Raw genomic sequence first — 26,861 nt, 5'->3', positions numbered from 1 at the left:
TTAAGCTCTCTGATCAATTCTGGTTCATTGCACAACACCCAGTTCAGAATAGCTCACCCTGTAGTGTGCTCAACCAGGAGCTGTTCTAAAAAGAAATTCCTGGTCTTGGGGTCCTGCACCAACCTGATTTTCCCAATCTACCTGCATATTGAAAGCTCTCATGACTATTGCAACATTGCCCTTCTGGCATGTATTTTCGATCTACCTTTGTAATTTGTAGACCACATCTTTACTGCCGTTTGGGAGTCTGTATACAACTCCCATCAGGGCCTTTTTACCCTTGCAGCTCCTCAGCTCTATCCACAATGATTTAACACATTGCCTACCTGCATCCCTGTCAACCCCATTCTCCTGCCTTCTCCCTGTACCTTTGATGCCCTGACTAATCAATAATCATACAAGAATCCATCAACCCCCTCTTTAAATCTAGCAAATGATTTGGCCTCCATCTGTGACAATGAATTCCACAGATTCACTATGCTCTGGCTGAAGAAATCCCCTCCTCATCTTTGTTCTAAAGGGATGTCCCTGTATTCTGAGGTTATGGCCTGTGGTCCTAGACTCCCCCACTATAGGAAACATCCTCTCCTCTTCCAGTCTATCTAGGCCTATCAATATTCAATTGGCTTCAAAGAGACTTTTCCCTTATTCAAATACAAGAAAAGAACCATTAAATGCTCCTCAGACAGTAACCCTTCTATTCCTGAAATCATTGTTGTGAACCTCCTCTGGGCCTCCTCAAATGCCAGCACACCTTTTCTTAGTTACAAATATTCTCAATAGTTCCCCGAAATTAACCAGTCTCCTGAACACTGGAGACAATAAACCTACGAACCCTCACGTCTCTGGGATGTTGCTGTAAGTTGGAAGCACTGAAGGAAGTCCATGTTGGCACCATGGGGCAAATCTGCAAGCTCCACAAAGGCAGCTCCTGAACTCGGGATCGAACCCAGCTCTCTGTTGCTCTGCTCACTGAGCCACTGGCCTGCTGCGTAATCCTGTGTTATATGAATAAACGTTTGGTCTTTCCTTTTCTGAACAACGTGAACTTTTCAGCATCAAATAACAAACAGAGAAACCGAACAGCAGCTGGCAAATCTGAAAAGGCCCTTTTCAGGTGACTGGAAGATTGGGAAGCTTTTAAAAGCCAACAGAAGGCAACTAAAAAAAAATTAAGAAGGTAGAGATGGAATATGAAAGTAAGCTAGCCAATAACATTAAAGAGGATACCAAAAGTTTCTTCAGATACAAAAAGAATTAAAGAGAGGTGAGAGTGGGTATCGGACCACAGGAAAATGATGCTGAAGAGGTAGTAATATAGAAACATAGAAAATAGGTGCAGGAGTAGGCCATTCGGCCCTTCGAGCATGCACCGCCATTTATTATGATCACGGCTGATCATCCAACTCAGAACCCTGAATGGAAGACAAGGAAATGACTGACAACTTCAATAAGTATTTTTCATCACTCTTCACTATGGAAACCACTGGCAGTATGGTGGAATTTATAGGTGTTAGGGGGCATGAAGTGTGTGAAGTTACCATAACTAGAGAGAAGGTTCTTGGGAAACCAGAAGAATTTGCGCACCCTGACTACGAAAAATTAGAGGGAACATTGCTCATCACCTCTTCTATTCATTGCATTAATAATAATGTCCACATTCCCTTACAAATGTAACAAACAAATACTCACTTTTTTGGTGAAGATTAGGCAAAAGTTAGTCAAAAGAGGGAATCAAGAATTTTGCTTTGATATTAATCATGCATGACTTAATAATTAGTTCAGCTCTCTGAGGACATCTTGCATCGTTGATGAATGCATGGGAGAGGCCACACGCTCCAGGGTAAACCAAATTATCTGCCAGATGTCACCAGTCCCACAACATCAATCTGCCCCAAGAAGGTTTCACCTGGAACCAACCAGCCTTCTCCTTCCCACCCTCCCCCGACCTTCTTTATAGGGCCTCTGCCCCCTCTCTCTTCAGTCCTGACGAAGGGTTCCGGCCTGAAACGTTGACTGATCGTTTCCACAAATGTTGCCCGACCTGCTGAGTTCCTCCAGCGTGTTGTGAGTGTTGCTTTGATCCCAGCATCTGCAGAGTATTTTGTGTTTGCCCCAAGAAGAAATCTCTCCTATAAATCCTTTATCAGCTGTAAGCGGACCTGGATGGATGTTGGTGGTGAATGAAATGAAGTATCTGAGGCGAACGTCAAGGAGAAAAAGCCACATTAGAGTTAAAATGATCAGACCAAACCAAGTTTCATCATGAAGAGCTTTGACATTTTGGAGTGCAGTAGTTGGCACATTGTCTCATACCTCCTGAGTTGGATCCTTACCTCTGGTGCTGTCTGTGGAATTTGCTCATTCTCCCTTGACTGTGTGGGTTTCTCTGCGGTGCACTTCTGCAATTCAATGATATGGTAGAAAAGACACTGGAGGACGGTGACCAGTAGTGTTCCACGGGGATCTGCTCTGGGACCCTTCCTCTTTGTGATTTTTATAAATGACCTAGATGAAGAAGTAGAGGGGTGGGTTAGTAAATTTGCTGATGACACAAAAGTTGGAGGCGTTGTGGATAGTCTGGAGGGTTGTCAGAGGTTACAGCACGACACCAATAGGATGCTAGAACTGGGCTGAGAAGTGGCAGATGGAGTTCAACCCAGATCAGTGTGAAGTGGCTCATTTTAGTAGGTCAAATTTAAAGACAGAATATGATATTAATAATAAGATGCTTGGCAGTGTGGAGGATCAGCAAGATCCTGGGGTCCATGACCATAGGACACTCACAGCTACTGTGCAGGTCGACAGTGTTGTTAAGAAGATAAATGGTATGTTGGCCTTCATCAACCATGGGATTGAGTTCAACAACCGTGAGGTAATGTTACAGCTACAGCAGGTGGGACCTGTACAAGAGAGATGGGTTACACTTGAACCACAGGGGGACCAATATCCTTTCAGGGAGGTTTGTTAGTGCTATTGGGGAGGCTTTAAACTAGATTTGCAGGGGGATGGGAACCAGAGTGCCAGAGTTGACAGTGTGGCTGGGGTGAAAATAAATGATACTGAAAGTTTAAGCAAATCCGCTGATAGAAAGGTTGTGAGTGGTGGTAAAAATCTTCTGAGGTGTATATATTTCAATGCTAGGAGTATTGCGGGGAAGGCGGATGAGTTGAGGGCGTAGATTGACACGTGGAATTATGCTGTTGTAGCAATTAATGAAACTTGGCTACAGGAGGGGCAGGACTGGCAGCTTAATATTCCAGGGTTCGGATGTTTCAGATGTGATCGAGGTAGAGGAATGGAAGGTGGGGGAGTAGCATTGCTTGTTAGGGAAAATATTACAGCAGTGCTCAGGCAGGACAGATTATCGGGCTTGTCTACTGAGTCCTTATGGGTGGAGCTGAGAAACAGGAAAGGAATGGCCACATTAGTGGGATTGTATTACAGACCACCCAATAGTCAACGAGACTTGGAAGAGCAAATCTGCAGAGAGATAGCAGGCAACTGCAGGAAACATAAAGTTGTGGTGGTAGGAGATTTTAATTTTCCATACGTTGATTGGGACTCCCATACTGTTAGGGGTCTAGATGGTTTAGAGTTTGTAAAATGTGTTCAGGATTGTTTTCTAAATCAGTATATAGAGGGACCAACTAGAGGGGATACAATATTGGATCTCCTGTTAGGAAACGAATTAGGGCAAGTGACGGAAGTCTGTGTAGGGGAGCACTTTGGTTCCAGTGATCATAACACCATTAGTTTCAATTTGATCATGGACAAGGATAGATCTGGTCGTAGGGTTGAGGTTCTGAACTGGAATAAGGCCAAATTTGACGAAATGAGTAAGGATCTAAAAAGCATGGATTGGGACAGGTTGTTCTCTGGCAAAGATGTGATTGGTAGGTGGGAAGCCTTCAAAGGGGAAATTTTGAGAGTGCAGAGTTTGTATGTTCCTGTCAGGATTAAAGGCAAGGTGAATAGGAATAAGGAACCTTGGTTCTCAAGGGATATTGCAACTCTGATAAAGAAGAAGAGGGAGTTGTATGAAATGTATAGGAAACAGGGGGTAAATCAGGTGCTTGAGGAGTATAAGAAGTGTAAGAAAATACTTAAGAAAGAAATCAGGAGGGCTAAAAGAAGACATGAGGTTGCCTTGGCAGTCAAAGTGAAGGATAATCCAAAGAGCTTTTACAAGTATATTAAGAGTAAAAGGATTGTAAGGGATAAAATTGGTCCTCTTGAAGATCAGAGTGGTCGGCTTTGTGCGGAACCAAAGGAAATGGGGGAGATCTTAAATAGGTTTTTTGCGTCTGTATTTACTAAGGAAGCTGGCATGAAATCTATGGAATTGAGGGAATCAAGTAGTGAGACCATGGAAACTGTACAGATTGAAAAGGAGGAGGTGCTTGCTGTCTTGAGGAAAATTAAAGTGAATAAATCCCCCGGACCTGACAGGGTGTTCCCTCGGACCTTACAGGAGACAAGTGTTGAAATTGCGGGGGCCCTGGCAGAAATATTTAAAATGTCGCTGTCTACGGGTGCAGTGCCGGAGGATTGGAGAGTGGCTCATGTTGTTCCGTTGTTTAAAAAAGGATTGAAAAGTAATCCGGGAAATTATAGGCCGGTGAGTTTAACATCAGTAGTAGGTAAGTTATTGGAGGGAGTACTAAGAGACAGAATCTACAAGCATTTGGATAGACAGGGGCTTATTAGGGAGAGTCAACATGGCTTTGTGCGTGGCAGGTCATGTTTGATCAATCTGTTGGAGTTTTTCGAGGAGGTTACCAGGAAAGTGGATGAAGGGAAGGCAGTGGATATTGTCTACATGGACTTCAGTAAGGCCTTTGACAAGGTCCCACATGGGAGGTTAGTTAGGAAAATTCAGTCGCTAGCTATACATGGAGAGGTGGTACATTGGATTAGACATTGGCTCGATGGAAGAAGCCAGAGAGTGGTGGTAGAGAATTGCTTCTCTGAGTGGAGGCCTGTGACTAGTGGTGTGCCACAGGGATCAGTGCTGGGTCCATTGTTATTTGTCATCTATATCAATGATCTGGATGATAATGTGGTAAATTGGATCAGCAAGTTTGCTGATGATACAAAGATTGGAGCTGTAGTAGACAGTGAGGAAGGTTTTCAGAGCCTGCAGAGGGATTTGGACCAGCTGGAAAAATGGGCTGAAAAATGGCAGATGGAGTTTAATACTGACAAGTGTGAGGTATTGCACGTTGGAAGGACAAACCAACGTAGAACATACAGGGTTAATGGTAAGGCACTGAGGAGTGCAGTGGAACAGAGGGATCTGGGAATACAGATACAAAATTCCCTAAAAGTGTCGTCACAGGTAGATAGGGTCGTAAAGAGAGCTTTTGGTACATTGGCCTTTATTAATCGAAGTATTGAGTATAAGAGCTGGAATGTTATGATGAGGTTGTATAAGGCATTGGTGAGGCCGAATCTGGAGTATTGTGTTCAGTTTTGGTCACCAAATTACAGGAAGGATATAAATAAGGTTGAAAGAGTGCAGAGAAGGTTTACAAGGATGTTGCCGGGACTTGAGAAACTCAGTTACAGAGAAAGGTTGAATAGGTTGGGACTTTATTCCCTGGAGCGTAGAAGAATGAGGGGAGATTTGATAGAGGTATATAAAATTATGATGGGTATAGATAGAGTGAATGCAAGCAGGCTTTTTCCACTGAGGCAAGGGGAGAGAAAAACCAGAGGACATGGGTTAAGGGTGAGGGGGGAAAAGTTCAAAGGGAACATTAGGGGCGGCTTCTTCACACAGAGAGTGGTGGGAGTATGGAATGAGCTGCCAGACGAGGTGGTAAATGCGGGTTCTTTTTTAACATTTAAGAATAAATTGGACAGACACATGGATGGGAGGTGTATGGAGGGATATGGTCCGTGTGCAGGTCAGTGGGACTAGGCAGAAAATGGTTCGGCACAGCCAAGAAGGGCCAAAGGGCCTGTTTCTGTGCTGTAGTTTCTATGGTTCTATGGTTCTATGGTTCTATGGTTCTATGGTTCTACACAAGACCTTAGTCAGACCCCAAATGGAGTACTGTGTTCAGTTCTGGTTACCTGACTACAGGAAGGATGTGGATACTATAGGGAGAATGCAGAGGAGATTTACAAGGATGTTGCCTGGATTGTAGAACATGACCTATGAGATACGTTGAGTGAACTTGGCCTTTTCTCCTTGGAGCACCGGAGGATGAGAGGTGACCTGATAGAGGTGTGTAAGATGATGAGAGGCATTGATCGTCTGGATAGCCAGAGGCTTTTTTCCCAGGGTTGAAATGACTAACATGAGGGCGCATACTTTTAAGGTGCTTGGAAGTAGGTAAAAGGGGGTGCCAGAGGTAAGTTTTTCACACAGCAGCACCAATGCAGTTGTTGATGTAGTGTAGGAAGAATTGGGGAGTGGACCAGTGTGGTGTTGGAATATGGACTGTTCCATGTAGAAGACAAAAGGCTGGCATAGCTGGGACCCATACAAGTGACCTGAAACTTGTTTTGCAGCAGTACAGTGCAAAGACGTAACATTACGATAAATCACAAAAGTATATCAAAAGGAATATTGAGATAACATTCGTGGGTTCATGGACCATTCAGAAATCTTATGGCTGGGGGAAGAAGCTACTTTTGAATAATTGACTGTGGGTCTTTATGCTCCCGTACCTCCTCTCCAGTGCTTCTAATGAGACCAGGGCATGTACTGTATTCTGAGCATCCTTAGTGAGGGATGCCACCTTCCTCAGGTACCTCCGGAAGATCTCCTTGGTGGAGGGTAGGGTTCAAACGGGGGAATTTATAACACTCTGCAGCCTCTTGTGATTCTCTGCACTGAAGTCTCAATGCCAGACAATGATGCAAACAATCAGAATACTAAACATAGTCTATCTGTCAAATTTGCAAGAGCCATTGGCGATGTTCCAAACCTCCTCAAACGCTTAATATAGTAGAGCGGACAGCATGTCTTCTTCATGATTGCATCAACGTGTTGAGCCCAGGAGAGACCTTTGAGATGTTGACTGTGAGGGTAAAAAGACCCTGATATAGTTGTACAGGTTTCCCCTGCCATCCGAAAGTAGAGTGTTCCTATGAAACGGTTTGTAAGCAGGAATGTCGTAAAGTGAAGAAGCAATTACCATTTATTTATATGGGAAAATTTTGTGAGCGTTCGCAGACCCAAAAAATAACCTACCAAATCTTGCCAAATAACACATAAAACCTAAAATAACAATAACATATAGTAAAATCAGGAATGATACGATAAATACACAGCCTACATAAAGTAGAAATTCTTTTCTGCAATCATTGTTGCACTGTCCACCGTACCGAAAATCCCAAGCAAGCGCTCTCGGCAGGAACACTCTCTCCAGTAACCTTTAAGCAATGAAGCTGCCAAATCATACCAAATAACACACAAAAATACACAGCCTATATAAAGTGGAAATAAGGTATGTACAGTGTAGTATCACTTACCGCAATCGGGAAGACAGCAAGCACACTGATGATGGTGTGTTAGGCTGAGTCGTCGGAGGTTGGGGTGGTGGGACACTGGGGTGTCATCTCATCATCGTCTGTTTCCATCAGGGCAGGCAGGTCATCATCTTCTTTGTCTGCCTGCCTCGATGTCGAAGGTCGAGGTTCGTCGTCTGCTGTGGCTGATGTGGAAGGCTTGAAAAACTACAGTATGCTTGACTGCTTAGCCTCGCGCATTTTTCTATCATACAGTTCTTTGTAAGCACTCAAACCATCCTGCAAATATGCCCTAAACCTACGTACCCTTTCAAAATTAAAGTCGTACTTTTCTGCAATCATTATTGTCAATTGCAGCGAAAATCTCATGCAGTTGCTTCACGTTCAGTTCCTGGACGACTTCACTTTCAGTCCATTCGCTACTGCAGTCAGTTTCGATTGTTATCCTTTCCTCTTCCAATTGCATCAGCTCTTCATCTATCAGTTCTTGGTCATGGGATGCCAAAACCTCTTCAACATCATCTTCATCAACTTCCACAAGCCAAACTCACTTTGTCCTTACTTCGCTCACCACGATCGAAACACTTAATGATGTCTTGTTTCACGTTAAGTGTAACACCCTTATGAGCTCTTTTAGGCTTTTCCAATACCTTAGAACTCATCTTGCTAATGGATGCTCAAAATAAATCAAGATAAAGCACGGATACTCAACGGGCACGTGTTTAAGCAATGCCGGCTAGAATGCAGTTCCGGGAGAGGAGCTTGGCTGCCTGGGGCGCGCGCTGCCTTTTCTCACGCGTTTTTTCACACGCTGCCTTTTTTTGTAACAGTGAAACACCTTCTGTTAGCGAAAGCAGTTCACTAATGCAGGTCTTTCGTAACAGTGAGGTTTCGTAAAGCGAACGTTCGAAAAGCGGGAGACACCGGTATCCAGTAGCCAGGATGTGGGGAACAAATTACAACGGGAGATAGAAAATGCATGTGAACAGGGCAATGTTATGATGATGATGGGGATTTCAATATGCAGGTAAATTTAGAATAGAGATTAAGAAGAATTTCTTTAGAAAGAGGATGGTGAATCTGTGGGGTTCTTTGCTACAGATGGCATGAAGGCCAAATCATTAAGTATATTTAAAGTGGCGGTTGATAGGTTCTTGATTAGTCAGGGCATCAAAGCTTACGCGGAGAAGGCAGGAGAAAGGGGTTGAGAGGGAAAGTAAATCAGCTATGATAGGATGGTGGAGCAGACTTGACGGGACAAATGGTCTAATTCTGCTCCTATGTCTTAGACCAGTAGTTGTAGAATACACCTTCTGGTGCTACTTGGACAAGTCTTCAGTGATGAACACGGGGTCATAGGCTGTTTCGGATCTTTAATCATCAGACAACCTCGACCGGGTGACCCAGCCAGGGGTGATCAGTCCTGATGAAGGGTTCCGGCCTGAAACGTTGACTGATCATTTCCACGGATGCTGCCCGACCTGCTGAGTTCCTCCAGCGTGTTGTGAGTTCTGCTCAACCTCCGACTTGCGTCCAAGTGGCGCTCTAATCCATGAATCCCCCCCTCCGGATTCACAGCCACCGTGAGGCCTTTTCAGCAGCCTCCAGAATGTTCTTGGTGGCTCTTCTGTACTGCAGTCCTTCAACTCCAAGGAGTTTTAGAGTCCACTGTAATAAGACCATAAGATATAGGAGTAGAAGTAGGCCATTCAGCCCATCAAGTCTGCTCCGTCATTCAATCATGGGCTGATCCAATTCTTCCAGTCATCCCCACTCCCTTGCTTTCACCACATACCCTTTGATGCACTGGCTAATCAAGAACCTATCTATCTCTGCCTTAAATACACCCAATGACTTGGCCTCCACGGCTGCTTGTGGCAAAAAATCCACAGATTTACCACCCTCTGACTAAAGTAATTTCTCTGCATTTCAGTTGTAAAAGGACATCCTTCAATCCTGAAGTCGTACCCTCTTGAACTATAATCCCCTACCATGGGAAATAACTTTGCCATATCTAATCTGTTTAGATTTTTTAACATTTGGAATGTATCTATGAGATTCCCCCCTCATTCTCCTGAACTCCAGGGAATGCAGCCCAAGAGCTGCCAGACGTTCCTCATACTGTAACCCTTTCATTCCTGGAATCATTCTCGTGAATCTTCTCTGAACCCTCTCCCAGGTCAGTACATCCTTTCTAAAATAAGGAGCCCAAAACTGCACACAATACTCTAAGTGTGGTCTCACGAGTGTCTTATAGAGCCTCAGAGTCTTCTGGTCTTATGGTTTCAAGTTCAGTCTGACCAATGTCCTATAAAGTCTCAACATTACATCCTAGCTTTTATATTCTCGTTCTCTTGGAATGAATGCAAACATTGCATTTGCCTTCCTTGCCAACGACTCAACCTGCAAGTTAATCTTTAGGGAATCCTGCACGAGAGCTCCCAAGTCCCTTTGCACCTCTGATTTCTGAATTTTCTCCCCATTTAGAAAATAGTCTACACTTTAATTCCTTCTGCCAAAGTGCATGACCGTACACTTCTCTACACTATATTCCATTTGCCACTCCTTTGCCGATTCTCCGAATCTGTCTCAGTGCTTCTGCGGTTTCCCTGCTTCCTCAACACTTCCTGGCCCTCCATCTATCTTTGTATCATCTGCATACTTGGCCACAAAGCTGTAAATTCCAAATCATTGGTATAGAATGTGAAAAGAATGTGTCTCAAAACTGACCCCTGTGGAACTCCACTAATTACCAGCAGCCAACCAGAGGAGACCCCCTTTATTCCCACTCTTTGCCTCCTGCCAGTCAGCCAATCTTCTGCCCATACTAATATCTTTCCGGTAATACCATGGGCTCTTATCTTGTTTGGTAGCTCAGTTAAGTGCTGGAATAAAATGAACCATATTTCCAGTGGATGTACAGCATTTAGATTTCTAGAAGTTAATTAATAAAATACTACTTGTAAAGTTACTGCAGAAAATTCTAGATTAGTTTGTAGGAGATAGCAGGAAATGGAAAGTACATTGAACTTGTTATTTCCTGTTTGACAATGTGTCACAGGAACAGGTGCTGGTGCTTTAGATCCTTTATCAGAAAATCCTACAAAAAGTAGTGGATACGCCCAGTGCATCATGGCTAAAACCCGTCCCACCATTGAGCACATCCACCTGGCGTGTTGTTGCAGGAAAGCAGCATCTACCTTCAGAGTCACCCACCACCCAGGACATGCTCTCTTCTCACTGTTGCCATCAGGAAGAAAGTAGAGGAGCCTCAGGACCCACAACATCAGATTCAGGAACAGTTATTATCCCTCAACCATCTAGAATCAAAGGGGATAACTTCACTCAACTTCACTTATCCCATTACTGAACTGTTTCCACAACCTATGGACTCACTTTCAAGGACTCTTCATCTCATGTTCTCGATATTAATTGTATGTTTGCTTGTGTATGTATGTATTTATGTATTTATTTATCAATCTCTTCATTCATCTATCTCCTCCTTTCTTTCTTTTTGCATTTGCACCTTTTGTTGACTTCTGCACCTTCGTTGTCTGCCCTGCTGGTACAGTCTTCACTAATTCTATTATAGTTATTGGATTTATCGAGAATGCATACAAGAGAATTCATCTCAAGGTTGTATAAGACCATAAAATCATAAGATATAGGAGCAGAATTAGGCTATTTGGTCAATCAAGTCTGTTCCACCATTTCCATAGAAACCGTAGAAACTACAGCATAGAAACAGGCCTTTTGGCCCTTCTTGGCTGTGCCGAACCATTTTCTGCCTAGTCCCACTGACCTGCACACGGTCCATATCCCTCCATACACCTCTCATCCATGTATCTGTCCAATTTATTCTTAAATGTTAAAAAAGAACCCACATTTACCAGCTCATCTGGCAGCTCATTCCATACTCCCACCACTCTCTGTGTGAAGAAGCCCCCACAAATGTTCCCTTTAAACTTTTCCCCCCTCACCCTTAACCCGTGTCCTCTGGTTTTTTTCTCCCCTTGCCTCAGTGGAAAAAGCCTGCTTGCATTCACTCTATCTATACCCATCATAATTTTATATACCTCTATCAAATCTCCCCTCATTCTTCTACGCTCCAGGGAATAAAGTCCCAACCTATTCAACCTTTCTCTGTAACTGAGTTTCTCAAGTCCCGGCAACATCCTTGTAAACCTTCTCTGCACTCTTTCAACCTTATTTATATCCTTCCTGTAATTTGGTGACCAAAGCTGAACACAATACTCCAGATTCGGCCTCACGAATGCCTTATACAACCTCATCATAACATTCTAGCTCTTATACTCAATACTTTGATTAATAAAGGCCAATGTACCAAAAGCTCTCTTTATGACCCTATCTACCTGTGACGACACTTTTAGGGAATTTTGTATCTGTGTTCCCAGATCCCTCTGTTCCACTGCACTCCTCAGTGCCTTACCATTAACCCTGTATGTTCTACATTGGTTTGTCCTTCCAACGTGCAATACCTCACACTTGTCAGTATTAAACTCCATCTGCCATTTTTTAGCCCATTTTTCCAGCTGGTCCAAGTCCCTCTGCAGGCTCTGAAAACCTTCCTCACTGTCTACTACACCTCCAATCTTTGTATCATCAGCAAACTTGCTGATCCAATTTACCACATTATCATCCAGATCATTGATATAGATGACAAATAACAATTGACCCAGCACTGATCCCTGTGGCACACCACTAGTCACAGGCCTCCACTCAGAGAAGCAATTCTCTACCACCACTGTCTGGCTTCTTCTCAGGCACCTTATTTACTCCCTGCTTCCTATACACGTCATACAACTCCCTCTTCTTCTTTATCAGAGTTGCAATATCCCTTGAGAACCAAGGTTCCTTATTCCTATTCACCTTGCCTTTAATCCTGACAGGAACATACAAATTCTGCACTCTCAAAATTTCTGCTTTGAAGGCTTCCCACCTACCGATCACGTCCATGCCAGAGAACAACCTGTCCCAATCCACGCTTTTTAGATCCTTTCTCATTTCTTCAAATTTGGCCTTCTTCCAGTTAAGAACCTCAACCCTAGGACCAGATCTATCCTTGTCCATGATCAAGTTGAAACTAATGGTGTTATGATCACTGGAACCAAAGTGCTCCCCTACACAGACTTCCGTCACTTGTCCTAACTCGTTTCCTAACAGGAGATCCAATATTGCATCCCCTCTAGTTGGTCCCTCTATATATTGATTTAGAAAACTTTCCTGAACACATTTTACAAACTCTAAACCATCTAGACCCCTAACAGTATGGGAGACCCAATCAATATATAGAAAATTAAAATCCCCTACCACCACAACTTTATGTTTCCTGCAGTTGCCTGCTATCTCTCTGCAGATTTGCACTTCCAATTCTCTTTGACTATTGTGTGGTCTGTAATACAATCCCACTAATGTGGCCATACCTTTCCTGTTTCTCAGCTCCACCCACAAAGACTCAGTAGACAAGCCCTTTAATCTGTCCTGCCTGAGCACTGCTGTAATATTTTCCTTAACAAACAATGCCACTCCCCCACCTTTCATTCCTCCGCCTCTATCACATCTGAAACTCAGAACCCTGGAATATTAAGCTGCCAGTCCTGCCCCTCCTGTAGCCAAGTTTCACTAATTGCTACAACGTCATAATTCCACGTGTCAATCCATGCCCTCAACTCATCCGCCTTCCCCGCAATACTCCTAGCATTGAAATATATACTCAGAAGATTTTTACCACCACTCACAACCTTTCTATTAGTGGATTTGCTTGAACTTTTAACATCACTTATTTTCACCCCAGCCAGACTGTCAGCTCTGGTACTGTGGTTCCCATCCCCCTGCAAATCTAGTTTAAAGCCTCCCCAACAGCACTAACAAACCTCCCTGAAAGGATATTGGTCCCCCTGTAGTTCAAGTGTAACCCATCTCTCTTGTACAGGTCCCACCTGCCCCAGATGAGGTCCCAACTATCCTGAAATCTGAAACCCTGCCCCCTACACCAGTTCCTCAGCCACTTGTTCATCCTCCAGAGCATCCTGTTCCTACCCTCACTGGCACGTAGCACAGGTAGCAATCCTGAGATTACCACCCTCGAGGTCCTGCTTTTCAAGCTCCCCATACTCACTCTCCAGGACCTCCTCACTCTTCCTTGCTATGTCATTGGTACCGATGTGCACCACGACATCTGGCTGATCACCCTCCCACTTCAGAATGTCATGCAATCGATCGGAGACATCCTTGACCCTGGCACCTGGGAGGCAACAAACCATCGTGGATTCTCTGTCACGATCACAGAACCTCCTATCTGCACCTCTAACTATCGAGTCCCCTATCACTACCGCTCTCCTCTTTTCCCCCTCCCTTCTGCACTGCAGAGCCAGACCCAGCTTTCATCACAGCTGATCCAACTTTCCTCTCTGCATTCTCCCTTATCCCTTCATGCCCTGACCAATCAATAATCTAACAATCTCTGTCTTAAAGGCTTGGCCTCCACAGCTGCTTGTGGCAAAGAATTCCACAGATTCACCATACTCTGGCAAAAGAAATTCCTCCTTATCTCCGTTCTAAAAGGACACTCTTCTACTCTGAGGCTGTGTTCTTTCTGATTTTGTCTTTTACATTGCAACTTATCCTGTTGACTGCAATTTTTCCCTATTATCAGCCTCTCCTTGCTAGGAGTCTCACTACATAAACCAACAACCTCATCCTCAGCTCTATCACTCCAGTTCCTATCCTTCTGCCAAATGAGTTTAAACCTTCCTGAACAAATCTATCCAACCTGCTTGCAAGGATATTGGACCCCCTTGCGTTCAGGTGTAATCCATCCCTTTTGTACAGGTCATACCTTCCCCAGAAGAGATCCCAATGATCCATAAATGTGAGCCACATATCCTCCTACCAAATCATCCTATTCTTACCTTCACTGGTACGTGGTACATGCAACAATCCAGAGATGACTACCCTGGAGGACCTGTTTCTCAGCTTTCCACCTAGCTCCCTAAAATCTCTCTCAGGGGCCTCCTCACCTTGCCTGCCTATGTCTTTGGTGCCAATATGATCCAAGACTTCTGGCTGCCATCTGGTGACATTATGTAGTTTGATAACAAATTTACTTTGAACTTTGATCAACTTATACAAATGACTCAGGGGAAGGTATCGTTGCTAAATTTGCTGATGGTAGGAAAGTTAGTTTAAAAGGCCAAAGGTAGCTCAGAAGCTCACCCATTTAACACTAGCCTAATCACAGGAGAATTTACAACGACCAATTCATCTACTAACCAGTATGTCTGGAGTGTGGAGTGTGAACCAGTATGGAGTGTAGTAGGAAACCAAAGCACCCAGAGAAAACCACACGCTCATAGGAAGAACGTCGAAACTTTCATACAGAGAACGCTGGAAATGAACTCTGAACTCCGACAACACGAGCTGTAATAGTCATACTTTATTGATCCCGGGGGAAATTGGTTTTCTTTACAGTTGCACCATAAATAAGTAGTAATAAAACCATAAACTTGGACAGCATCCTCGTAATAGCGCTGTGCGAACCTCTGTGTGTGTTTAAACTAAGTAGTGGGGGGGAGGGGACGAACTGGAAATATAAGGATGGAGATAAAAGGAAAGTGAGAATAAGAAAAGTTAAGAAAGACAGCAGAATCAACAGAGCAGAAAGCTCAAGAAGGGAGCGTACAGTATGGCCAAGTGAAAGAGGAATTGATATGGGAGGTGAGGTAATGAATTAAAAGTATTGTATATGAATGCACGGAGTATAAGAAATAAAGTGGATGAGCTTGAGGCTCAGTTGGAATTTGGTAAGTATGATGTTGTGGGAATAACAGAGACATGGCTTCAAGTGGACAGGGCCTGGGAAATGAATATTCAAGGGTATACGTCCTATCGAAAGGATAGACTAATGGACAGAGGGGGTGGGGTGGCTCTGTTGGTGAGGAATGACATTCAGTCCCTTGCGAGGGGGGACATAGGATCAGGAGACGTAGAGTCAGTATGGATAGAACTGAGAAATTCTAAGGGTAGAAAGACCCTAATGGGAGTTATCTACAGGCCCCCAAACAGTAGTCTGGATGTAGGGTGTAAGTTGAATCAAGCGTTAAAATTGGCATGTCGCAAAGGTAATGCTACAGTTGTTATGGGGGACTTCAACATGCAGGTAACTGGAGGAATCAGGTTGGTACTGGACCCCAAGAAAGGGAGTTTGTGGAGTCCCTCCGAGATGGATTCTTAGAACAGCTTGTACTGGAGCCTACCAGAGAGAACGCAATTCTAGATTTAGTGTTGTGCAATGAACTGGATTTGATCAGGGACCTCAAGGTAAAGGAGCCATTAGGAAGTAGTGACCACAGTATGATAAGTTTTGATCTACAATTAGAGAGGGAGAAGGGAAACTCGGAAGTGTCAGTATTACAGTTGAACAAAGGGAACTATGGTGCTATGAGGGAGGAGCTGGCCAAAGTTCAATGGAACAATACCCTAGCAGGGATGACAGTGGAACAGCAATGGCAAGTGTTTCTGGGAATAATGTGTGTAGCCCCCCCCCCCCCGCCGGCCACCCTCAGGTTCGCTCGACTCGCTGTCGTCTAGGGAAACAGCCTCGGCCCTGCCAAACTGGATAATTCGTTTGTGTGGATGCTGTGTGATGTACCCCACCCAGCCCAAATAACAGACAATACACCAGATACGATTAAATGATTTACAATTTATAGATATTACTGGAACTATATAATTAAGAGAGAATAAAATGTAAAAGGAAAATAAAAGGCGCCACACTTATCAAAGTTCAATCTCTTCGTGCACAAAACCGTTGGAGCTCAAGGACCTTCTTCTTCACCCTGCGACCCCTCGGACCACCTCGACCGGCCGCCTGGGACCAACAACGGTGGTCAACCAGACACTCCACACGAGTCCGTCTCCGTCTCCTCTCCCCGCCGAACACCCCTCTCGGGGTCTGATCCCGTTAGCGGACATCACAGCACCTGGTCCATCCTCTGTCTCGCTCTCCCGCCTTCTGCCCCAAAACCCCGCGCATACAGTATCTTCAAATACACCAAAAACATAACAACTATCCCAATTGGTTAATAACATTTTTCTTATCATACTCTAAACCAAAACAAGCTGCTAGCGCAAACTTTCTCAGCGTTTAACACAACAAAGCCGCATTCCCCAGATTAACATAACAAAGACGCCATTTTAATTAGCCTCCGCAGTAACATAAAAGTCGAAACCCCCTTACACGTGGAAGGTGCAGGATCAGTTCGTTCCAAAGAGGAAGAAAGGTCCTAAGGGGAGTAAGGGGAGGCCGTGGCTGACAAGGGAAGTAATGGACAGTATAAAAATAAAAGAGAAGTATAACATAGCAAAGACCAGTGGGAAGCCGGAGGATTGGGAAACTTTTAAAGAGCAACAGAAGGTAACTAAAATAGTGTACAAGATAATAAGAGGAATAGATAGAGCAGATAGCCAGCGCCTCTTCCCCAGGGCACCACTGCTCAATACAAGAGGACATGGCTTTAAGGTAAGGGGTGGGAAGTTCAAGGGGGATATTAGAGGAAGGTTTTTTACTCAGAGAGTGATTGGTGCGTGGAATGCACTGCCTGAGTCAGTGGTGGAGACAGATACACTAGCGAAGTTTAAGAGACTACTAGACAGGTATATGGAGGAATTTAAGGTGGGGGCTTATATGGGAGGCAGGGTTTGAGGGTCGGCACAACATTGTGGGCCGAAGGGCCTGTACTGTGCTGTACTATTCTATGTTCTATCTTCTATGTTCTATAAAAAGGCAATATGCAGAGAAAAAATGAGGTACGAAGGTAAACTAGCCAAGAGTATAAAGGAGGATAGTAAAAGCTTCTTTAGGTATGTGAAAAGGAAAAAAATAGTTAAGACCAAAATTGGGCCCTTGAAGACAGAAACTGGTGAATTTACTATGGGGAACAAGGAAATGGCAGACGAGTTGAAGAGGTACTTTGGATCTGTCTTCACTAGGGAAGACACAAACAATCTCCCAGATGTAATAGTGGCCAAAGGACCTAGGGTAATGGATAAACTGAAGGAAATTTATATTAGGCAGGAAATGGTGTTGGATAGACTGTTGGGTCTGAATGCTGATAAGTCCCCGGGACCTGATGATCTGCATCCCAGGGTACTTAAGGAGGTGGCTTTAGAAATCGTGGATGCATTGGTAATCATTTTCCAATGTTCTATAGATTCAGGATCAGTTCCTGTGGATTGGAGGGTGGCTAATAGAGTCATAGAAAATTACAACACAGAAACAGGCCCTTTGGCCCATCTAGTTTGTGCTGAACTATTTAAACATCCTACCATGTTGTCCCTCTCTTCAAGAAGGAAGGAAGAGAGAAAACAGGGAATTATAGACCTTGATGTCGGTGGTGGGAAAGATGCTGGAGTCAATTATAAAAGATGAAATTACGACACATCTGGATAGCAGTAACAGGGTCGGTCCAAGTCAGCATGGATTTACGAAGGGGAAATTGTGCTTGACTAATTTTCTGGAATTTTTTGAGGATGTAACTATGAAAATGGACAAGGGAGAGCCAGTGGATGTAGTGTACCTGGACTTTCAGAAAGCCTTTGATAAAGTCCCACATAGGAGATTAGTGAGCAAAATTTGGGCACATGGTATTGGGGACAGAGTACTGACATGGATTGAAAATTGGCTGGCTGACAGAAAACAAAGAGTAGCGATTAACAGGTCCCTTTCGGAATGGCAGGCAGCGACCGGTGGGGTACCGCAGGGTTCAGTGCTGGGACCACAGCTGTTTACAATATATATTAATGATTTAGATGAGGGAATTAAAAGTAACATTAGCAAATTTGCTGATGACACAAAGCTGGGTGGCAGTGTGAAATGTGAGGAGGATGTTATGAGAATGCAGGGTGACTTAGACAGGCTGGGTGAGTGGGCAGATGCATGGCAGATGCAGTTTAATGTGGATAAATGTGAGGTTATCCACTTTGGTGGTAAGAACAGGAAGGCAGATTATTATCTAAATGGAGTCAAGTTAGGAAAAGGGGAAGTACAATGAGATCTAGGTTTTCTTGTACATCAGTCACTGAAAGCAAGCATGCAAGTACAGCAGGCTGTGAAGAAAGCTAATGGCATGCTGGCCTTCATAACAAGGGGAATTGAGTATAAGAGCAAAGAGGTCCTTCTGCAGCTGTACAGGGCCCTGGTGAGACCACAACTGGAGTACTGTGTGCAGTCTTGGTCTCCAAATTTGAGGAAGGACATTCTTGCTATTGAGGAAGTGCAGCGTAGGTTCACAGGTTTAATTCCGGGGATGGCGAGACTGTCATATGTCGAAAGATTGAAGTGACTGGGCTTGTATACTCTGGAATTTAGAAGGCTGAGAGGGGATCTTATTGAAACATACAAAATTATTAAGGGATTAAGGGACACGCTAGAGGCAGGAAGCATGTTCCTGCTGATGGGTGAGTCCAGAACCAGAGGCCACAGTTTAAGAATAAGGGGTAGGCCATTTAGAACGGAGTTGAGGAAAAACTTTTTCACCCAGAGAGTGGTGAATATATGGAATGCTCTGCCCCAGAAGGCTGTGGAGGCCAAGTCTCTGGATGTTTTCAAGAAAGAGATGGATAGAGCTCTTAAAGATAGCGGAATCAAAGGCTATGGGGATAAGGAGGAACTGGATACTGATTGTGGATGATCAGCCATGATCACAGTGAATGGCGGTGCTGGCTCAAAGGGCCGAATGGCCTACTCCTGCACCTATTGTCTATTGTAGTGCACAGAGGTGAAGAGGGATTTAGGACAGCTTCTACCTCACTGTTATCAGGGACATCTTGTATAATAATCATATATTTTTGTTCTTAGAATCTGCCTGGTCTTTCTCCTTAGATTATTTATTTCCTGGCATAATTTACATATTATTATTTAACTATTTATGGTTTTATTACTATTTAATTATTTATGGTGCAACTGTAACGAAAACCAATTTCCCCCAGGATCAATAAAGTATGACTATGACTATGACCATGACTAGATGTTCACCTGCACTGTTCTCTCTCTATTACTATGTACGAAAAAATAAATTTGATTCCTCCTTGGTATATGCTAAAATGTGTAACACAAAATGGAAGACTCCTTGGGAGTCAGCAGAGATTTGGCATGCCATTGAAAACCTTGGCAAACCTCTATAGATGTGTGGTGGGAAGTGTACTGACTGGCTGCATTGAGAGGAAAATCCCACAAAAGGTAGAGGATTCGGCCCAGTACAACACAAGCAAAGCCCTCCCAACCATCGAGCACATCTACATGAAACACCGCCATAGAAAAGCAGCATCCATCATCAGAGATCCTCACCACCCAGGGCCATGCTCCTTTCTCGTTGTTACCATCAAGTAGAAGGTGCTGGTGTCTCTGGTCTGGCACCACCAAGTTCAAGTACAGTTACTACCCCTCAACCATCAGGCTCATGAACAAAAGGGAATACCCCCACTCATTTATGGATTCCTGTATCTTGTTATTTCATGCTCATTATTTATTGCTATTTATTTATTATCTGCACTTGCACAGTTCGTTTACAGTTTTCAGGTCTTGTTTAGTTATTGTTCTATAGATTTGCTAAGCATGCCTGCAGAAAAAGAATCTCAGAGTTGTATCTGATAATAAACTTTACTTTGAACTTTGAAGTTTGAAAGACAAAATGGTGTTAGTCTGGGATGTAAGAAAGGAGGTACACATTAGTCCACATCAATGTTTTGAGAACTTAGTGCTAGAATAGGTCTACAACCTTGAGAGTAGATAATGGTGGGATTTTAAAAATGCATTTGTCTGGACCAGCACTGGGGTAAATGCTATGATGGATGTGAAAGGATCTTGAAGAATATGAGAAGAGGTAATATCTTTGTGCAAGGTGGGAATCTTCTCAGGCTGGGCTGTGACAAGCGCTAAGAGTTGGAAAAGAGACAAGGAGAGAGTGAGAGTCAGGGAGAGGGAGATGAGGAGAGAACGGGAGTGGGGTGGAGGGGAGAGACGCAAAATCCTGCTTTCCCTTGGGAGTGAGTGTCGAAAACTCGCGGGTTAAGTGGAAATTAACGGGGAACTTAAACACGAGGAATTCTGCAAATGCTGGAAATTCAAGCAACACACATCAAAGTTGCTGGTGAACGCAGCAGGCCAGGCAGCATCTCTAAAGGGGAACTGTCAGACCCGTACTTGAACACGTTCATAACAGAAAATGCAAAGGTGCGATTTTTGTAATGCGGCGGGGTGGGGAGAGATTGGGAACTGACTAGCGAGAGTCAGTTTGAAGAAACGAAACTAACTGGGGTTTCTATTCTGGCTCTGGGCGGAGGTGACTCCCTCATTCTAAGTATTTCCTGTTGTTAGTTGGCGTGTCTTTCGCATCACTCTGTTTCTGTCCCACACTGTCCGGAGCAGAGGCAGTCTGAGAACCAGCGAGATGATGGAACAACAGCCGATCTACAACCCGGTAGGACCCAGAAGACCCGCCCGATTAGACCGGTAGCGGGTCCTCGGCCGCTCGTTCGCTATTTGGTCGTTTTTTCCTGACAGTATCTGCTTGTTTCTTTCAGTATTTCTCTTGTTTTGGGGGTGGGGGACAGGAAGCTTGAGACAATGATGGGGGGAGAGGGGAAGGGGTAAGGGGAAGAGCTTTTGCTGAGAGGTTGCGGATAATGGCGGAGAGTGGAGGACGCGAGGGAGAGAGGCGGGGGGACTGGGAGAATGAGGGGAATGGGCCATCGAGGTGGACTGGAGGGAGGGAGGGAGGGAGGGAGGGGGGAGAGAGAGTAAGACAAACTGCAAGTGAAGGAGAATGAGAGGGACTGGGAGAATAAGAGGGACGATAAAATTGAGGGGAACTGAGAAAGTGAGGGCGAGGGAGACTCGGAGGGAGTGAGATGAGCCATTTGGAGTGACAATGGTGGTGTGAAATGGTGGTGAGTGTGAAAGGAACTCTTAACAGAGGGGTGGCCAGCACGCAAAGGAGTAAACACGAGGAATTCTGCAGATGCTGGACATTCAAGCAACACACATCAAAGTTGCTGGTGAACGCAGCAGGCCAGGCAGCATCTCTAGGAAGAGGTTCAGTCAACGTTTCAGGCCGAGACCCTTCGTCAGGACTAACTGACTGTACCTCTTCGTAGAGATGCTGCCTGGCCTGCTGCGTTCACCAGCAACTTTGATGTGTGTTACCCAAAAGAGTAGCCATTTTGTCTTTGCACACTCTTCATTGCAGACACAGACATCCCACCCTGTAGCACCATCAATTTGAGGGAGACTTCCGGGAGAGGTGGGAAGTCTGCAATAGAGTAGCTCCTTAGCAGCTGGCCAGCTAGTTTAAATAACGTTAGCTATGCTGATGATCGAATGACACCTGTTAAACTCACCTCAACATGTCTTTTACAGTCTTAACCCACCATGGGCAATAGAAAAGTCTCTGTTGCAAACAGTGCAGCGAGCAACACTGTCATTATTTTGACCCCTATTAGGCAGGGGTACACTTTAGTGTAGTCTGGGGTGACATACGTTTTATTTTTTTTTGGAACACTCTGCCATGGCGCGCTCTCTCTCTCTCTCGTGGTCGCTCGCGCGCTCTCTCTTGCTTTTCTCTCGCTCGCTCTCAAAAAAATTGATTTCCGTGATATTGTATATAATTTGCGGGCATCAGGGCGCCACTATTAATATGCGGGAGACTCCAGAACTTCCGGGAGAGGTGGGGTGTCTGCAGACATGGTTGATCTGTCCCTAAACTTCGCCTACTCCTTTCGGCTGCCAAAGAATGCAATTTTGGACCGAGCAACAATGTATTGTTTTCAGATCGGAAATTAGTATTTTTCTCAGTAAATTCTAAAATATCCATTTGTTTTCGAATGGGACCACTTATGATTTTAAACCTGCCTTCTTTTGATCTGGACTTACCAATTGTGAAAAAAGACCTTCTCACTATGTATCCTATTCAACCTTTTAAACAACTCGATCAAATTAACCCGTCATTTCTTTTATTCCTGGGAATGCAAACTTCAAATTCTTATGTCTAATCCTTGGAATCTTGGTGAGACTTTGCTAAATTTGTATGGTTGACATTGTCATTGCCAATATGTTCTTTTGAAAGTGTTCAGAACCCCAGTCTGTTATTTTTTTGGAAAACTTAGTTCGGCACTTTATTACTGAAGTCAAGTTATAGTCCTGAATTAGGCAAGGCTAATTTTGAAGGCATTAAGCAGGAATGGTCAAAGTTGATTGAGAGAGACATTTTCCAAGTGGGAGTCTTATAAAAGTGTGATAGACAGAGTTGCTGTCCGAGTGAAGGGCTAAGCTGGCTTGTAGAGGGAACCCTGGATGACGAGAGATAGTGCGGAAAAGGAAAGAGGGACATGGCAGGAATAAGTAGCAAGGATCAAATGATGAGTACTAAGGGAAATCAGGAGTGAACATGACATTTTTTTGCAGATAAAATTTAGGAGCATCCTAAAAGTTTTCACAAATAAATTAAATGAAGAAAGCTAACCAGGGTGATAATAGATAAGTTAGTTTATTATCTGTTAGTTTATATGTACTGAGTACACTGGAAAGTGCAGTCCATACACATCATTTCATCAGATTAGTGCATTGACTTAGTAGTACCAAGAAAGAGTATTATGTCAGACAATGAGGGGTAAGGGTCTAACAAGGTAGATTGTGATGACAGAAATCCATCATTCAACAGTCATCATTCCAGCAGGGTAGAACCTGTCCTTGCACCCAGTGGTATGTGCTGTCAGGCTTTTGTATCTACTGCCCGATGGAAGGGGGGGGGGGTGGGGGAGAAGGATGAGTTTCCAGGGTACTTGGAGATGAATGATAAAATAAATCAAGGTCAGCATGGTTTCTGTAAAGGGAAATCTCATCTGATGAATCTGTTAGAGTTCTTTGAGGAAGTAACAAACAGAGTGGACAAAGGAGAGGCAGTGGATGACATTTACTTGAATTTTCAGAAGGCACTTGATAAGGTGCCACACATGAGGCTGCTTAACAAGATAAAGTCCTGTGGCATTACAGGAAAAGTGCCGGAATGGATAGTGGAATAGTTGAGGCGATGAGTGGGAATAAGAGGGCCTTTTCTGGTTGGCTGCTGGTGTCTGGTGGGGTTCCTCAGGGGTCAGGACTGGGACCACTACTTTTCACATTGTTTGACAGTGACTTAGTTAATGAAATTGATGGTTTTGTGGCAAAGTTTGCAGATGATATGAAGATAAGTGGAAGGGTAGGTAGTGCTGAGGAAGCAATGCGATTGTAGAAGGACTTAGACAAATTGGAAGAATGGTCAAAAAAGTGGCAGATGGTATATAGTAACAACACACATCAAAGTTGCTGGTGAACGCAGCAGGCCAAGCAGCATCTATAGGAAGAGGCGCAGTCGACGTTTCAGGCCGAGACCCTTCGTCAGGACTAGATGGTATATAGTGTTGGGAAATGTATGAAAATGCATTTTGGTAGAAGGAACAGTAGTGCAGGCTATTATCCAAATGGGGAGAAACTTCAAACATCAGAGGTGCAGAGGGACTTGTGAGCCCTCATGCAAGACTTCCAGAAGGTTAATTTACAAGTTGAATTTGTGGTAAAGAAGGTAAGTGCAATGTTGGCATTTGTTTCAAGGGGAATAGAACATAAAGACAAGGAGATAATGCTAAGTCTTTTATAAGACACCAGTCAGGCGCACTTGGAGTATTGTCCACAGTCCTGGGCTCCATATCTCAGAAAAGATGTGTTGTCATTGGAAAGAGTACAGAAGAGATTTACAAGGATGATTCCAAGAATGCTGGGCTTAACATATGGGGAAAGGTTGGAGCTTTGGCCCTGTACTCACTGGAATTTAGAAAAATGCAGGGGGATCTCATTAAAACCTACTGAATATTGAAAGGACTAGATAAAGTGGTTGTGGAGAGGATGTTTCCTATGGTGAGGGTATCCAGGACTAGAGGGCACAGCCTCAAAATTGAGGGGTGACCTTTCAGAACAGAAGTAAGGAATAATTATTTTAGCCAGAGACTAGTGGATCTGTGGAATGCTCTGCATACAACAAAGGAAAAATTAATGGGAAGATAGAGGATTGGGAAGTTTTTAAAAACCTACAGAGAGCAACTAAAAGAATCATTAGAAGGGAAAAGATGAAAATGAAAGCAAGCTAGCAAATAATATCGAAGTGGATAGTAAAAGCTTTTTCAAATATGTAAAAAGTAAAAGATGTGAGTGGATATAGGATCGCTAGAAAATGAGTCAGGAGAAATAATAACAGGACAAGGAGATGATAGATGAAATAAATGAGTATTTTGCATCAGTCTTCACTGTGGAAGACACCAGCAGTGTGCCAGATGTTATAGTGTGTGAAGGGAGAGAAGTGGGTGCAGTTACTATTACAAGACAGAAGGTGCTCAAAAAGCTGAAAGACCTAAAGGTACATAAACACCCAGACCAGATGAACCCTAGGGAAAGAGTGTTAGAGATTGCAGCTGTATTAGCAATGATCTTTCAAATATCATTGGACTCTGGCATGGTGTCAGGGGACTGGAAAATTGCAAATGTCATTCCACTCTTTACGAAAGGAGGAAGGCAGCAGAAAGGAACTTTTAGACCAGTTAGTGTGACCTCAGTGGCAGTTAGAGTCAGTTGTTAAGGATGAGGTGATGGAGTACTTGGTGACACAGGACAAGATAGGACAAAATCAGCATGGTTTCCTTAAGGGAAAATCCTTCCTGATGAACCTGTTGGAATTCTTTGAGATTACAAGTAGGATAGATAAAAGGATGTAGTGGATGTTGTATATTTAGACTTTCAGAAGGCCTTTGATAAGGTGCCACACATGAGGCTGTTTAACCAGTTAAGTGCCCTTGGTATTACAGGACAATTACTAACATGGTTAGAGCATTGGCTGATTGGAAGGAGGCAGCGAGTGAGAATAAAAGGATCCTTGTCTGGTTGGCTGGCAGTGACTAGGGGTGTTCCGCAGGGGTTGGTGTTAGGACCACTTCTTTTTATGCTGTATATCAATGATTTAGATGATGGAATAGATGGCTTTGTTGCCAGGTCTGCAGATGATACGAAGATTGGTGGAGGGGCAGGTAGAGTTGAGGAAACAGGTAGACTGCAGAAGGACTTAGACAGATTAGGAGAATAGGCAAGAAAGTGGCAAATGAAATACGATGTTGGAAAATGCATAGTCATGCACTTTGGTAGCAGAAATAACTGTGTGGACTATTTTCTAAACAGAGAGAAAATCCAAAAATCTGAGATGTAAAGGGACTTGGGAGTCCTTGTGCAGAACACCCTGAAGGTTAACTTTCAGGTTGAGTCAGTGGTGAGGAAGGCAAATGCAATGTTAGCATTCATTTCAAGAGGTCCAGAATACAAGAGCAGGGATGTGATGCTGAGGCTTTATAAGGTACTGGTGAGGCCTCACCTTGAGTATTGTGAACAGTTTTGGGCTCCTCATCTTAGAAAAGATGTGCTGGCATTGGAGAGGGTCCAGAGGAGGTTCACAAGGATGATTCCAGGAATGAAAGGGTTATCATACGAGGAACGTTTGATGGCTCTGCGTCTGTACTCACTGGAATTTAGAAGGATAAGGGGGGATCTCATTGAAACCTGAGTAGATGTGGAAAGGATGTTTCCCATGGTGGGAGAACTCAGGACAGGAGGGCACACTCTCGGGATTGAGGGGCATCCATTCAAAACAGTGATGCGGAGAAATTTCTTTAGCCGAAGGGTGCTGAAGCTGTGGAACTTGTTGCCATATGTGGCTGTGGAGGGCAGGTCATTGGGTGTATTTAAGGCAGAGATTGATCGGTTCTTGATTGGACATGGCATCAAAGGTTATGGGGAGAAGGCTGAGAAATGGGGTTGAGGAGGAGGAAAAAAAAGGGATCAGCCATGATTGAATGGCGGAGCAGACTCAATGGGCTAGATGGCCTAATTCTGCTCCTATGTCTTATGGTCACTTCAAATGTGATGCGGCAAAGTTAGGCTTAGTGTTAGGCTGTTTCCCATCCTGACCATTCTTGTCTTTATGCGTCGGTCTCCTGTGTGATGGTAGAAAGCAAAGGGGATGCTGGATGGATGGGTGGGATCCTTGATAATACTAAGGTCCCGTGCACACAGCTCTCCAGCTAAATGTCCCCAATTGTTGGTAGTGAGACCCCTCTGATCTTCTCAGCCATTCTCACAGTCCTTTGTAGGGACTTCTGGTCTGATGCTCGACTGCTCCCAGACCAGATCGAGGTGCAGCTTCTCAAGATGCTGTGAATGGTGCTTCTGTAAAATTCACTTAAGATGATTGGGGATGGGGGGAAACCTTGTTTGCCTTAATATC

The 26,861-nt window shown here is 44.0% G+C and overlaps 1 protein-coding gene across 6 annotated transcripts in view; it reads left to right on the top strand.

Moving 5' to 3' along the window:
• Positions 1-20,369: 20,369 nt before the first annotated feature.
• LOC134352583 (galectin-4-like) overlaps positions 20,370-26,861 on the top strand; it is a 46,166-nt gene continuing 39,674 nt past the window's right edge. For 4 of the 6 annotated variants that reach the window (XM_063059839.1, XM_063059837.1, XM_063059835.1 and 1 more), the window contains exon 1: positions 20,603-20,737. In XM_063059839.1, coding sequence (XP_062915909.1) covers positions 20,618-20,737 — 120 coding nt within the window. In that variant the 5' untranslated portion in view covers positions 20,603-20,617. Of the gene's footprint in view, positions 20,388-20,602; positions 20,738-20,881; positions 20,985-26,861 lie in introns of those variants that run through there. The other 2 variants (XM_063059838.1, XM_063059834.1) reach the window with 2 other exon arrangements.

The sequence above is a fragment of the Mobula hypostoma genome, chromosome 10 (genome assembly GCF_963921235.1).
Source record: "Mobula hypostoma chromosome 10, sMobHyp1.1, whole genome shotgun sequence".
NCBI lineage: Eukaryota > Metazoa > Chordata > Chondrichthyes > Myliobatiformes > Myliobatidae > Mobula > Mobula hypostoma.
Note: the sequence above shows the minus strand (reverse complement) of the source record. Positions and strands in the feature narration are given on the sequence as shown.